General features: G+C 43.1%; 1 protein-coding gene across 1 annotated transcript in view; it reads left to right on the top strand.

Moving 5' to 3' along the window:
- The window catches only part of LOC311242772 (uncharacterized protein), a gene marked incomplete at its 5' end in the record, with an annotated part of 89,278 nt that overhangs the window by 58,101 nt on the left and 16,683 nt on the right, over positions 1-14,494 (top strand). The window contains one exon of the mRNA XM_084331803.1: positions 9,019-9,162. Within this exon, the coding sequence (XP_084187929.1) occupies positions 9,019-9,162 (144 nt within the window). The remainder of the gene's footprint in view (positions 1-9,018; positions 9,163-14,494) is intronic.

The following is a 14,494-nucleotide window of genomic DNA, read 5'->3' on the forward strand; positions in this document are numbered from 1 at the left end:
TGCTACAGGCATAGCTTCAGGCTAACAGGAAAATTCACTGCAGGATGAAAAAAAACGTCATCCGTTCTGCCACAGGGAACACTGCATTATCGAGACAGCGCCCCTACGAGGATCTGGCCGGTAATGCACTTTTCCAAATCCCAAGAGTAGGGTAAATCTGCAGTGCCGCTCGGTGACATTGAGTAGGTTATTAAAATGTAATAAAAGCAAAAAAAAAGGATTTTTTTCCACTATTTTAAGGCGTACACTTTAAGTCCATTGACAACATGGTTTGATCCCCAAGCATTAGTATCCTGGAGAAAATTAGAAGAAAATATAGTAGCCCCACATAGACTGAAGGACATAGCATACACTAAACTATCAATTAAGCAATGCGAACGGAAATTTGGCCCCATAATTACTCATGCGATCCGGATATGGCGTGAAACACAAAAAAAATATCCTAACCCACATAAATGGCATAATCATACTCCCTTATTCAATAACAATGCACTCTTGATTGGAAAACGACCTATAAGATTCCCTATATGGGAAAAGCAAGGCATACACTCATTAGGGGATGTTTTTAACAAACAGGGTTTTTGTAGTTATGAAGAAATACGCAAAAAATGTAATCTCACCAAGTCCACACATCTTTTTTACATACAGTTATTGTTATGTTTGAAGTCTCACGGTGTTCCATTAAAGATACCAATTGAACACCACAGATACCACAAATTCTTCTATGAAAGAGAGACATCGAGAGGTTTTGTTTCAGATTTTTATCATCAATTACTAACGTCCTCGTATGAAACCCTCCACCTAGACTCCGTCTGGAGGAGGGATATACCAGACCTGGAAAGTGATTTTGATTGGCAAGAAGCCTGGGCAAATGTTCGACTCACATCAAGGAACCCGGACCATCAACAAATAAATCTTAACTATATTCACAGGACATACTTGACTCCTATAAGACTGAAAAAAAATGGGTCTTAAACAAGACTCCAAATGCTCCTTATGTACAAATGGGGACGAGGGGACATTTATGCACATGTACTGGGACTGCCCACCAGTTAAGATATTCTGGAAAGAGGTGACCCAGCAATTATCAAATCTCTTAACTCTGGATATACCTGTACACCCCTCTGTATTACTGCTGAATGATGTTTTTGAGTGTGCAGTACACCCACAGCTAAAGAGATTGGTTTTATCGGGTATCACAGTGGCTAAAAAGCTGATAGCATCAAGATGGTTCCAACCGGAAAAAATGTGCCGAAAGGTCTGGATTATTACATATCTCGATGTGATTTATCAAGAAATATCTACAGCAAGAATTTTGGGTCTCAATGAATCCAAAATGACATTGTGGTTAGAAGTGGTGGAGAAAATAAAAGCTAGCATATAATGGTAATGTCTGGGTAGGAGCGAGGGATAATGGATGGATTATCCAATGGGGGGTCCGGGAGGGGGGGGTACGAGCTAGAGCATATGTGTGTAGGGTATTAGATAGCAGGTATTGGGGGTATATCCTGTATAAGACATTGGTATAATTGGTAATTTCGTTGGATATACACTGTATACGGTAAAATATTATTATATATTTTTTTGCTTTCTGTTTCTGTGCTTGCATGTCATTTTAGCCATCTTAATTGTTAGTTTCATTATGCATTGTGTGTTGAGTACTGACTTTTAATAGTTTTGTTTTGCAATAATAAAAAATAAAAAATAATCTCGGGTCTGGCGCAGAAAAATAAATTAAACGGTAAATCTAAACATTTAACATTAACAGTCACCGTCAATAGTCTCATAGCCGGTATGTCAGGCCAAATCGCACCAGTTGCGTCAATTCAACGTCAATTCACGCACCTGCCCAGTCAGGATGGAATGGCCAGCTAGCTTGAATGAGCATGTGCAGTCCTGTGCGCATGTCCAGCTAGCTTAAGCCGGTATGAGGCTAGCTTGATGTGATGGTGCATAGTGTAATTCACGCACATGTCCAGTTAGCTTGAATGAACACATGTAGTATTCCAGCAATTGTCCAGCTAGCTTCATTAAACAAACCTAGGTTCTTGTCGGACCTCACCGGGCCAGCTCTAGGCTGCTTCACACAGTGGAGGGTTAGTCAAAATGTCGAGGCCCACAATCTTCTGTAGTAAACCGGGCATGTAATCCACGGGACGGCTCCATTCGGATCCCTCCGGGACCCCAACGATACGTATGTTGAGGCGTCTCTCTCGGGACTGCATCTCACAAATTGTAGACTGCATTCTGGCCACCTCCGTTTGCTTGCTGAGCAAAGCCTCCTCCAAAAGCAGCAATCTTTCAGACTGTATGGAAGTCTCTGCGGTTAGCGATGCTATTTCGGTCACGTTAGTCGTGGCTCTTGTATTCAACGACTCCACCCTCTCCATCACCGAATCCACTGCCGTCCTAATCTCCTCACCCCTGCCCACTTTGACAACTTAGGATGGCTTTAGAGTAGACGACAGAGTACAGCAACTTGCAATGGGCCTGGTCTACAAGATACACTACACAACTAAGGTACCCTTGTACATGTCAAAATACTTCCCAAAGGTCAGGTGAATACCACGATCACAACACCAGAGCGAGCTCCACAAATCATGTTAAACCCAGATTCGGCTCAAACAAGGGACTAAACACATTTCGCAATTATGCCACATCAATGTGGAACGCCCTACCCACAGCTGTAAAGGAATGTGAATCACTACCCACTTTCAAAACCACTCTCAAAGACCACCTACGAGAGACTGCAAGTCGAAACTGGCCCCTGTAAATGTCCTAACGCAACCTCCTCCAATCTACAATAAATGTCCTATTAAACTCAATAATACACGAGACCCTCTTCTTGGGACCAAGTAAGGTTTAGTCGATAATCCAATGTACAGTTACCCCACGTCCCGCGTCTCTACAATTCGTAGCCGCATTTCTGCAGACCCCTCTCTGATTGGTTGAACTCCATTTCTGCAGACCCCTCCCATTTCTGCAGACCCCTCTGATTGGTTGAGCGAAGCCTCTCTCTGATTGGTTGAGCGAAGCCCCTCTTAAGGTACGCGCTTGGTTTGAGCAAAGCCCCTCTCAGGTACGTGTTGTAAGGTTATCGCGGTGCTCGCGCCAAGAAAAGAAAAAAGATGCCGCACATTAATATGGCAGCAAATCTTAAAAGACGCGTCAGCAATGATGAGCGTTTTCCCTGTACTCCGCCATGTGAATCTAATCTGGATGCGTACCCTGAACTTGTGGTAGGCCTAGACATTTTCAATTCATCGTCTTGTTTACATCAGGGTCCCCCATGTTCAATTCATGATAACATATAATAGGTAGACAGATAGACAGTACTGCTACATCTAGACATTTATGACATACCAGATTTTGAACTTGTGGTAGGCCTAGACATTTTCAATTCATCGTCTTGTTTACATCAGGGTCCCCCATGTTCAATTTATGATAACATATATGACATACAGATAGACAGTACTGCTACATCTAGACATTTATGACATACCAGATTTTGAACTTGTGGTAGGCCTAGACATTTTCAATTCATCGTCTTGTTTACATCAGGGTCCCCCATGTTCAATTCATGATAACATATATGACATACAGGTAGACAGATAGACAGTACTGCTACATCTAGACATTTATGACATACCAGATTTTGAACTTGTGGTAGGCCTAGACATTTTCAATTCATCGTCTTGTTTACATCAGGGTCCCCCATGTTCAATTCATGATAACATATATGACATACAGGTAGACAGATAGACAGTACTGCTACATCTAGACATTTATGACATACCAGATTTTGAACTTGTGGTAGGCCTAGACATTTTCAATTCATCGTCTTGTTTACATCAGGGTCCCCCATTTTCAATTCATGATAACATATATGACATACAGGTAGACAGATAGACAGTACTGCTACATCTAGACATTTATGACATACCAGATTTTGAACTTGTGGTAGGCCTAGACATTTTCAATTCATCGTCTTGTTTATAAATTGCGTTCGCGAGCATCCGGGTTCGGCTCCCATCCGTCGGGCAACAACTGTGGGTTTTCAGCCTCTCTCTCTGGAGCTTAACCGAGTTTCGACCAATCAGAGAGGGGCTTCGCTCAACCAATCAGAGAGGGGTCTGCAGAAATGGGAGGGGTCTGCAAAAATGGAGTTCAACCAATCAGAGATGGGTCTGCAGAAATGCGGCTACGAATTGTAGAGACGCCCCCGTCCCCACCCCGCCTACCCAACCCCACCCCCCACCCCACCACCTACAATGTACAGTTTCCCCCCCACCCCACCCCACCTACCCAACCCCCCCCTCCACCCCTCCTACCAACCTCCTCCAATGTACAGTTTCTTCGTCAAATGTATATACTCTCTTTTTTAGACTCTTGTATCAAAAACAGTACTGTATTTGTAAATCTGGTATGTCATAAATGTATAGATGTAGCAGTACTGTCTATCTGTATGTCATGTATGTCATATATGTTATGATGAATTGAAAATGGGGGACCCTGATGTAAACAAGACGAAAGTCTTTCTCTGGTCTGCATCTCCTTAACAATTGTGTGTATTGAGCTGTACTGTATTGTACCCATTCTTCAATCTGTTAATAACATTTTCAATCAATCAATCAATCAATCCAATGTTACAGATTGTCCAAAGCCTTCAAAGAGCTCTCTTTGTGTCCTGGCAATACACTTCTCCGTTTCTGCTGCAGAGTCTGCTATCCGTTTGCTAACTAGCCTGTCGATAGCTTCAAGGCTCGCTGAGCTGAGCTTGGCCGAGGAGGACACGCGTCGACATTCCTCGGCCTACCGTTCGCTTAGTTGTCATCTCTAACGCGTAAAGTAGAGACACCCGATGTATCAAACTAAATACTGGATAAAAAACAAAAATTAAATAAAGACTAATGGGTAAAAATGTGTTTTTTTTTTTTTTTTTTTTTGTCTTTTTCCCCCTCCATTTTCCTCCGATTTTCTCCCATCCCAATGTTAGTCGTATGCCAATTCCCAGTCCCTTCCTGGTCGCTGTGCTTTACCCCCCACAGTCAGATCATTTGGGAGAGTGGAGGCTACCACGTGCTTCCTCCGACACACGTCCAGCCAATCACCGCTTCTTTTCACCTGGCAGCGCGGATTCTCATTGAGAGGGCGTAGCGTGTGGGAGGACCACACTATCCCCCTCACGTCCAATCCGCGCTTAGCAGGCGCCCCGACCGAACTGTAGGAGTCGCTGTTTACAACGACCCGGACCCACCCCGCCAGCTTCTCCCACCCTCTGATACAGCCAATTGTATCAGTGCAGACGGCCAGCCAAGCTGGTGACAACCCCGGAGCTGTGAGCTAGATTCGAACAGGCGAACCAAGCTCACAGCTCCGGGGCTGGTGACGAACGCAATCTCCGCTCGACCACCTAACCGCCCTGTAAAAATGTGTTTTAAAAGTATTTCTTGGGGAGCCATTCAGAAAAGCGTCTTACCCCATGTCGCCTCTAGCCACGCCCCCATAGTTCTGCATGCATCTTAACTCATTCCCTGCCAACAACGAGTTACTCGTTATTGGGCGCCATGCGTTGAACGCCAACGAGTAAACTCGTTATTTGGTCATTTTTTCTTTTATTCGATATTTTTATTCATTATTCATCCACTGACCTCGGTGTTGCCATAAGAAAGGATTCTGAGTTCGCCAAAGTGCAATACCAGCCGCATCCTGCTAGATGGCAGTGTCGCCCACCCTTTGAAACCTTACACTTAAATCCCTCCGGGCGCTAAATTTAGATGGAGCCGAGTAAATCGCTTCATCCGACCACTTCGAAATGCATCTGGCACACTCGATCCATAAGTTGTGCCAAATTATGTCCAGGACCAGATGGACACCAATACTGGAAATCGCGATCAGACAATTGGAATATCCTTTTTGGAATAACCCTGATCAATGGTTAGGACTATCTGACATCAATTTCAGCTTGATCCAACAATGTTTTCATATCGATCCAGCTGATCAGCGTGTGTATTGTTCAACACGAATGCCGTTACTGGCCATCAAAGCATAAAAAAACTACCCCCCCCCCCCTTTCATGCATTCATGATGAAACATAATACCTATTATATACATTTGATTTGGAAATAGTAGCGTGTCCAGGCAAGAAACGCCAACGCTTATAGTAGAATACATGTAATCCTTGAAGTCCGAGGCACCCTGTAAACAGGTTGTAGCCGTCCTTGGAGCAGACACCTCGACTCCCTGATCCTGTGGGCAAACCTCTTGCCGTGCCTTTCAAATTAAGAAAAACAATTATCAGTGGAATTACCGACGCAAAGCTAAATTCTGACTGAAAACAAATGACAGCCGATATGTAACGAAGGTTTCATATCATTGATTCAACACAAACCAGCATTTCAAAAGTGACTACAATTCATTTCCTGTCAGCTGTCTACAGCCAAGGAATACTGGCAATGAATATTGACTAATTATACTCCAAGATATAAAAAAGCAACAAAGTAAAAAAGTTAAGTCACTGTATTAATCCCATTGCTGGCAAATTGGGCGACCACTTTACCAACTCCAGCCGCTCTGGATCAGGAAATTAACTGTAGTTGTATGTGTTTTCTAGCAACACACCAAAGACTAAACTGTAACGTACCCCTCAGTTTGGAAGCGCTCCATTAGTAGAGTACACCACCACTCACGAATTGAGTTCATGTCAAACAAAAAATCACAGACATGACAAACAATAACATGGGATTATCATTAATGGCCAATGAGTTGTAAAATAGTTGTAAAATGTAGCTATATCGGTAGGCATGATGTCATGAGAATGATATGAAATGAAAATGAAAAGCCCCGAAGCCCCACCTTCACACAGAGTACAAGCCCCGAAGCCCCGCCCAGACGTTGGGCTTGCGGCTCTGCAGATTTACCCTACTCGGCCCTGATGGCATCCCCAGTAGAGTGCTCAGGAACTGTGCTGAGCAGCTGACCGAGGTCTTAACTGACATGACTGACTGACTGTTGCACTCACCCCCATCATCATGAAGTGCTTCGAAGTGCTCACCTCAAATCTGGCTTTAAAAAAATTAAAAATAAATCTGGCTTTTTACCCTCACTGGACAAACACCAATTCGCCTACCGTGAGAACAGGAGCACAGAGGACGCTATTTCCTCTGCACTACATTCTGCCCTCTCCCATCTGGCGGTGTAGTGGTTAACTCATTCCGGGCCAACAGCGCCCTCTGCTGATGGCCCTTCCGTGCCAACGCTATATCCAATGGAGAATAGGACTTATTTGCGAGTGCATAAAACATATCAAATATAATAGCAATAGATCTAAATAACACAGTGATCGTCAATGAGTTGCTTCCAGTCAACATGTATGAAACGGATTGTTTTTTCATCTGTACATTTCCGTTTTATACCGTTTTGAATACGAGTATAGTTTTGGAGATTTCTAGTAATTCCAGAGAAAGACACGATAATATCCCTTTAGTGGAATACACAAAACACGTTGTAATGTTTTGGCTGATTTATGAATCGTTTTCAAATAAACGCTAGATTATCGATAGTATATGTGTCCTCATGTACGCAGAGAAGCGCGGTCTGAAAAATCGCTTCTCCGTACTTTGGTCGGCGTGAACCTCACACACACACACACACACGCTCCGATGGCGGTGATAGGAACATCTGATTACCCCAAGATTCGTAACATAAAGGCCTTACCTCACATCTGATGTCATGCAAAAAGATTAATCCAATTCCTGATCGCCATTCCAAATATCTATGGCGTCCATTGATCCAACATTATAGTCCAAAACACAATGATCCACGATGCTCCCAGTGGGGGGACTCAATGCAATAGTATCCAGCTGCATGCCAGAGAAGTAAAACCTGGACCGGACTTATTTTTTTGATGCACAGTCCCAGCCAATCCAATCCAATGATGTGCAATACCATCCGGGAGACGATAGGCGGCGATATTTGCCCTTTGCAAGCTCAGACCCATTCCCAATGATAACGTCAGGCTGGATGGATGAAAAATGAATGGATATCGCTAATAGAAGAAATATGGATTAAAACCCGAGATTTCTCTGGGTTTGGCGCCAAGAGCATGGCGAGTTAACCTGGACTATCTTGGGTTTGGCCTCCAGTGAGTTAACATGACCCTATTATCTGTGCCTGGTCACATATGATAGAGAGAGGCGCTTGTCCCTGGTATAATAATAAAATGGCAAAAAGACATGAAAAGAGGTATAATGTTAAACAAGCATTGGCACTTGTTGTGGATGTTGCGAATGATCCAGATAATATGAATGAAAGGGACTCTGAGCCAGATCGCTGGGACAGTGATGACGACATTTGATTTGACAACTATACAATTTATTGTGCAGCTTGAATGAAAATCACCTGTTGATGATTTGTGTGTAACTATGCTATTTGGATAAGATGCAGAGAGGGACATTGATAGGAGCCCACAACAGAAAGGGGGAGGGCAGGTAAGTTGCAGGGACTTATTGGTCCAAATATGAAGGCAACACCAAAATTGGTAATATTTTCACATTGTCTGCTAAAAGACGCCCGAGTCCAATATCGAAATAGATGACTCACTGAGGAAAAGGTGCATCTTTTACCTAATTTGAACATGGAGGTTCATAACACCAAACAAATATAACAAATATAACAAAACAAAAAATCGCCTGGTAAAAAAAACAAGTTTTTTCCTTCAAATAAACAGTTTTTTTGGTGCACAACTGGTTTTGAGTGACTTCATTACAAGGACAAGTCCGAGCCCTGAATGGGCAGTAGAGACATGTTAGTATTACCTCCACACTGCATATACCTATCTCAAGTCTCAACCGGGCCCTGTGTTCTCTATACACTGTCTCTTTTTTCTCTCTATACACCTCTATTCCTCTTCTCTATACATCTAACTTCTCTATACATCTCTTCTCTATATCTCTCTTGCCTTCTGTCTGTACCCATCTTTACCAATCTCTCTCCATGCATCTCTCTCTCCCTCTCTAGCCTCTGGCATCTGAGATAGTCCTGCATCCAATTCTGGTAAACCTGGTGGGAATTCCAAAGAAGATGCGCCCTATCCACGTGCTCGATGCTCTGAAGCACCTTGGACCGGGCAATAAGGTCGTTCGGTGGATGCAAAAAAAGCAGGTAGGATGTTAGTGTCAGGGTCCCCCATTTTCAATTCATAATGACATTTATGACATACACAACATACATGACATCATGACATTTATGACATAGGGACATACATGACATACAGGTATATAGTACTGTTACATTTGTGACATATATGATATGCAAATATACAGTACTGTTACTCAGAGATCCTAACAGAAAATATATACATATGATGGGGAGGAGACTGTACATTCGGAGGGGGTGGATGGGTGGGAGGGGGGGTTTGGACCAGGGGCGTCGTTCTGGTATGGCAAGGTATGGCACTCGCCATACCTTGGCAAATAAAAAAATTAAAATAAAAAAAATATAAAAAAAATGTATGTTGATTTCGAATTCGAATGTCAACATTATGAACGAAGCTTCGAACTATTCGGTACAGCCCTAGCATGTTTTGATATTGTCAATTATCTCACTTTTACTAGGTGACTTTTACTGTGACTAACTGAAATATGCCCAAAAAAAAGGAAAATGGACAAGTGATACAGGGACACAGGTAAGGTCTGGCTTAGTGATTATAATAGTGCAGTTCAGCATTCAGTAACCCATACTTTTTGTGAATGTGTTTTTGATACTACATTCTGTTGAACACACACCTCAAAACCGTAACTAAGGAAAATTGGCTCAATTGCAAGAAAAGTAATAGACAGTTATGATATTACATTCTGCATAATTCGTATGCAAAATATTGTGGTTCCCTGCTTTAGTCTGTTGACACTTTTCTATACAAAAAATGCTTGTGTAGTCCTGTGTCATACCTAAATGTCATATAACTGAATTGTATAGAAACAACTCACCAAAAGTGACTATTGTACAACTGATTTGACAAAAAAAATCCACCATGGGGGGGAAACCCCCCATTCATGTTTTACCTCACATGTTCAAGTCTACACACCTGTGAATGTCACCATGTTGTCCAGTCCCTCTGCCTTAACAGTTAACTTAACATAACATGATCCCATAGCAAATTAAAATAATGACTCATGAAACATAAACATTTGGAACTTAAGCAACTTGCTTAAATCAAAATGTATTTGAATAACATAAATACAATACAACAATCAATCATAACTAAATAAATAAATAAAATAATACAAATTAAAGTGCAAGTGTTTAAATGTAAACAAAGAAAGAAAATAAGTAGCAGCATCTGCCCCCAGCACCGCGGCTGATGGAGCTGTAACTTGGTCCAGGAGGGTGACTTGGAACAGCTGTAGGGGGAGAGGAGAGGAGGATGACAGATCAGACAGACTTCTAGGTATTTTGTTTGCTGTGTGTGAGAGGAGTATGTGTGAAACTTTATTTTCGATGATGTACTGCATAATGCCATTAACGTTAAACCATGGGAAAGCTAGTTGGAACTTGGCTGGCTAGGCTACAGACAGCTCACGTTAGCACAGTGTCGTGTTTTTGCAGACTAGCTAAGTAAGATTGTGACACACACTGCCACATTGAGTATATGTGTATATAAAAGCAGCAACGCTGTAAGCTTGGCGCTGTTGTTTAGCTAACGTTACGTTACATACAACATACCGCAGCTTCGGCATAACTGAAATAGCGTGCAGCAACGCTGTAAGCTTGGCGCTGTTTAACGTTACATACAACATACAACATACCGCAGCCTCTATAAGCCCCAGCAATAGAGTTCGCTTAGCAAGCATAATCCATATCCATGAGACGTTCTGTTTTCCAACATGTAAGCTAACGTAAAAAATACAATACTATGGCGGCAAGGCGCTCGCCACGAATGCTGGAGACGCTGGGCTCGCCTGTTCGAGCCCAGCGCTCCACATTGCTTTCAGTTTAGCTGGTCGTACTAATACACATTGGCCGTATTAGGGAGTGGGAAACTGATGGGTGGGGATCGGGCGTTGTGGACAGCGACTCCTACAGGTCGGTTGGTGCGCCTGCGCAGTAGAATCAGGAAGTGTCGGGGGCAGCGTGAGCCTCCCACGCGTTACTCCTCGCCACTGAGGGATCGAGCTGCGCAGGTGAAAAGATGCGACTGCTGTTACCTCAAGTACCGGAGGGGACTTATGCTATGTATGACTTAGTCCACATTGCAGCCGGCTTGTGGGAGGCAAGAAACAGCGTCCGTGACAGGGGAGGGTTGAATTGGATGATACGAAATTGGGATGGGAGAAAATATAGAAAATGGGAGAAAAAGCGGATAAAAAAAAAAAAAAACTATGGCTAACTATCTAAAACGTACCCATGTTCCAAAGCTCCGGGGTGCATTCTTTCTTCTTCTTACCCGGGCCGTTACTACAGAATGCAGTCAGACAATGGAAATTATACTGCCCCCAGCACTTCCTGTAGTGCATTGCAGTTACAAATGAACATTTGCGTCTCAGATTTCTTTATACGACACATCGACGATTTTTTATGATCGACATCGTCGATTATGTCGACTAATCGTTGCAACCCTATTGCAGTCACAAGCTGACGACATGTCATTTGCATAAATTAGGAACAGTAACGGTCCTAGTATGCTTCCTTGTGGAACACCACAGCTCACTGGGAGGGGGGGGGGGGGGGGGGGATAGGGTACCGTTTACCTCCACCATCTGTTCTCTCCCCTCCAGGTAGGATTGCATCCAGCTCACTGATAAACTATCAAAACTAATTGCTTTTAGCTTGTCAATCAGAATGGAGTGAGTGACAGTGTCGAAGGCCTTTTGTAGGTCCAGCATGACCATGCCGCAGTATTTGCCCGCGTCCACCTCTTGTTTGATGTGGTCGTTCAAATAGAGAAGGCATGTGTCAGTGGAGTGGGATGTTCTGAAGCCAGATTGGAATTCGTAGATTCGATTTTTTTCCACAATGTACTTTTTGACCTGTTCGTAGAAAAACTTTTCCATGACTTTCGAGATGGAGGTGATAATTGAAACAGGGCGGTAGTTGCCTGGGTCTAATTTGCTGCCTTTTTTGTGCAGGGGGGTCACTCAATTTTGAAGTCTTTGGGGACGTGTCCCTGTTTTATGGATAGGTTTATTATGTGTGTGAGGACTGGGGTAATGGCGGCTGCTGGAATTTGGAGGGCATATTGTCATGGCCAGTGGCCTTGTTAGGTTGGAGGCCGCTCAGTTTTTTGAGTACCTCATCTGTTGTTACCATTTCCAGTTTGAAGTCATCTTTGCGGACCCCTAGGTTTTTGTAGTATGCTAGGATGTGTTCTACCCCAAAATGCCCTAAGTGGGAGGGTAGTTTATTTATTAACCCATAAGAACCCACACCCATTTCTCCTCCAAGGAAAATTATGAGGGGCATAAGACTGACTAAATAGACTACAAAGAACACATTTCTGAATTTCAAAATAGCACCCCCTAATGGCAAAGATTTGAAATGTTACATATATGTCACATTGGGCATTAATCATTAAACTTATTCCTCATTGGAAAATAAATCAAGCTGACAATCTCTGTCTGTTTGTCTTTTTATTTGCATTTCCTCAAACTATAACTTTCCTTTTTCTGTTTCCCATAACTTTCCCTTCGGTTTAAAAAGAAAAACACAACATTTAGCTGAACACAACTGAACTTTTCCTTCGGTTTTACAACACAACATTTTGCTGAACACAACTGAATAAAAATAAATAAGACTGCCTCATATTGGAGGTCTTCTCAAAAAAAAATCAAAAAGGGTTTAGAAACAATGTTAGTTAGGTTTTAGCACCATGTTTAAACCCTAGGCCAAATGGAAAGATTTGAAACACTTTCTTTGGGTGGCACTACATGGCACTACATGGTACTACAGGGTACTACATGGTACTACAGGGTACTACATGGTACTACATGGCACTACATGATACTACATGGTACTACAGAATACTACATGGTTCTATTGATTGATTGATTGATTGATTGATTGAAAACTGTATTAACAGATTGCAGAATGGGTACAGTACAGTACAGCTCAATACATACAATTGTTAAGGGGATGCAGACCAGAGAAAGACTTTTGTATTGTTTACATCAGGGTCCCCCATTTTCAATTCATCGTAACATATATGACATACATGACATACGGATAGACAGTACTGCTACATCTATACATTTATGACGTACCAGATTTGCAAATACAGTACTGTTTGTGATACAAAAATAGTCCAGAAAAGAGAGTATATACATTTGACGTAGAAACTGTACATTGGAGGAGGTTGGGTAGGTGGGTTGGGTGGGTGGGGGGGGTATGGGGGGGGGACTGTACATTGGAGGCGGGTGGGGGGGGGGGGGGGGGGGGGGCGGTTGGGTAGGGGGTGGGTGGGGGACACTGTACATTGGAATATTGACAAAGCCATACATGGTAATTTACTGTACATTGGAGGGGGTTGGGTTAGGACATTTGCAGGGGTCAGTTTCGAATTGCAGTCTCCCGTAGGATGGAACCCAGGTAGGTAATTTCATCTTTCCTTGTGACAATATTGTCACCCACTGTAACTGAGAAGCCGTTGGTCTTGCTGAGTTTGTTATTTGAACCGAAGAGAATGGACTCTGTTTTGACCATGTTAATGATAGTTTGTTATCGGCGAGCCATATGCAGATTTTGCCTAGTTCCGAGCTGAGGGTTTTTTCAACCTGCAACTTGTTCTTGTCAGAGACCAGCAGGGCTGAGTCGTCCGCAAACAGGAACAAGTTGCAGTCACAAGCTGACGACATGACATTTGCATAAATTAGGAACAGTAGCGGCCCTAGTATGCTTCCTTGTGGAACACCACAGCTCACTGGAAGGGGGGGGGATAGGGTACCGTTTACCTTCACCATCTGTTCTCTCCCCTCCAGGTAGGATTGTATCCAGCTCACTGATAGACTATCAAAACAAATAGCTTTTAGCTTGTCAATCAGAATGGTGTGATTGACAGTGTCGAAGGCCTTTTGTAGGTCCAGCATGACCATGCCGCAGTATTTGCCCTTGTCCACCTCTTGTTTGATGTGGTTGTTCAAATAGAGAAGGCATGTGTCAGTGGAGTGGGATGTGTAGATTAGATTTTTTTCCGCGAGGTACTTTTTGACCTGTTCGTATACTATTTTTTCCATGACTTTCAAGATGGAGGTAAGGATAGAAACAGGGCGGTAGTTGCCTGGGTCTAATTTGCTGCCCTTCTTGTGCAGGGGTGTTACTCTCGCAATTTTGAAGTCCTTGGGGACGTGTCCCTGTTTTATGGAGAGGTTTATTATGTGTGTGATGACTGGGGTGATGGCGGCTGCTGAGTCTGGAGGGGATGTTGTCATGGCCAGTGGCCTTGTTCGGTTGGAGGGCGCTCAGTTTTTTGAGTACCTCATCTGTTGTTACCATTTTCAGTAGG

Source organism: Notolepis coatsorum (genome assembly GCF_963971535.1).
Source record: "Notolepis coatsorum genome assembly, chromosome: 1".
Taxonomy (NCBI): domain Eukaryota; kingdom Metazoa; phylum Chordata; class Actinopteri; order Aulopiformes; family Paralepididae; genus Notolepis; species Notolepis coatsorum.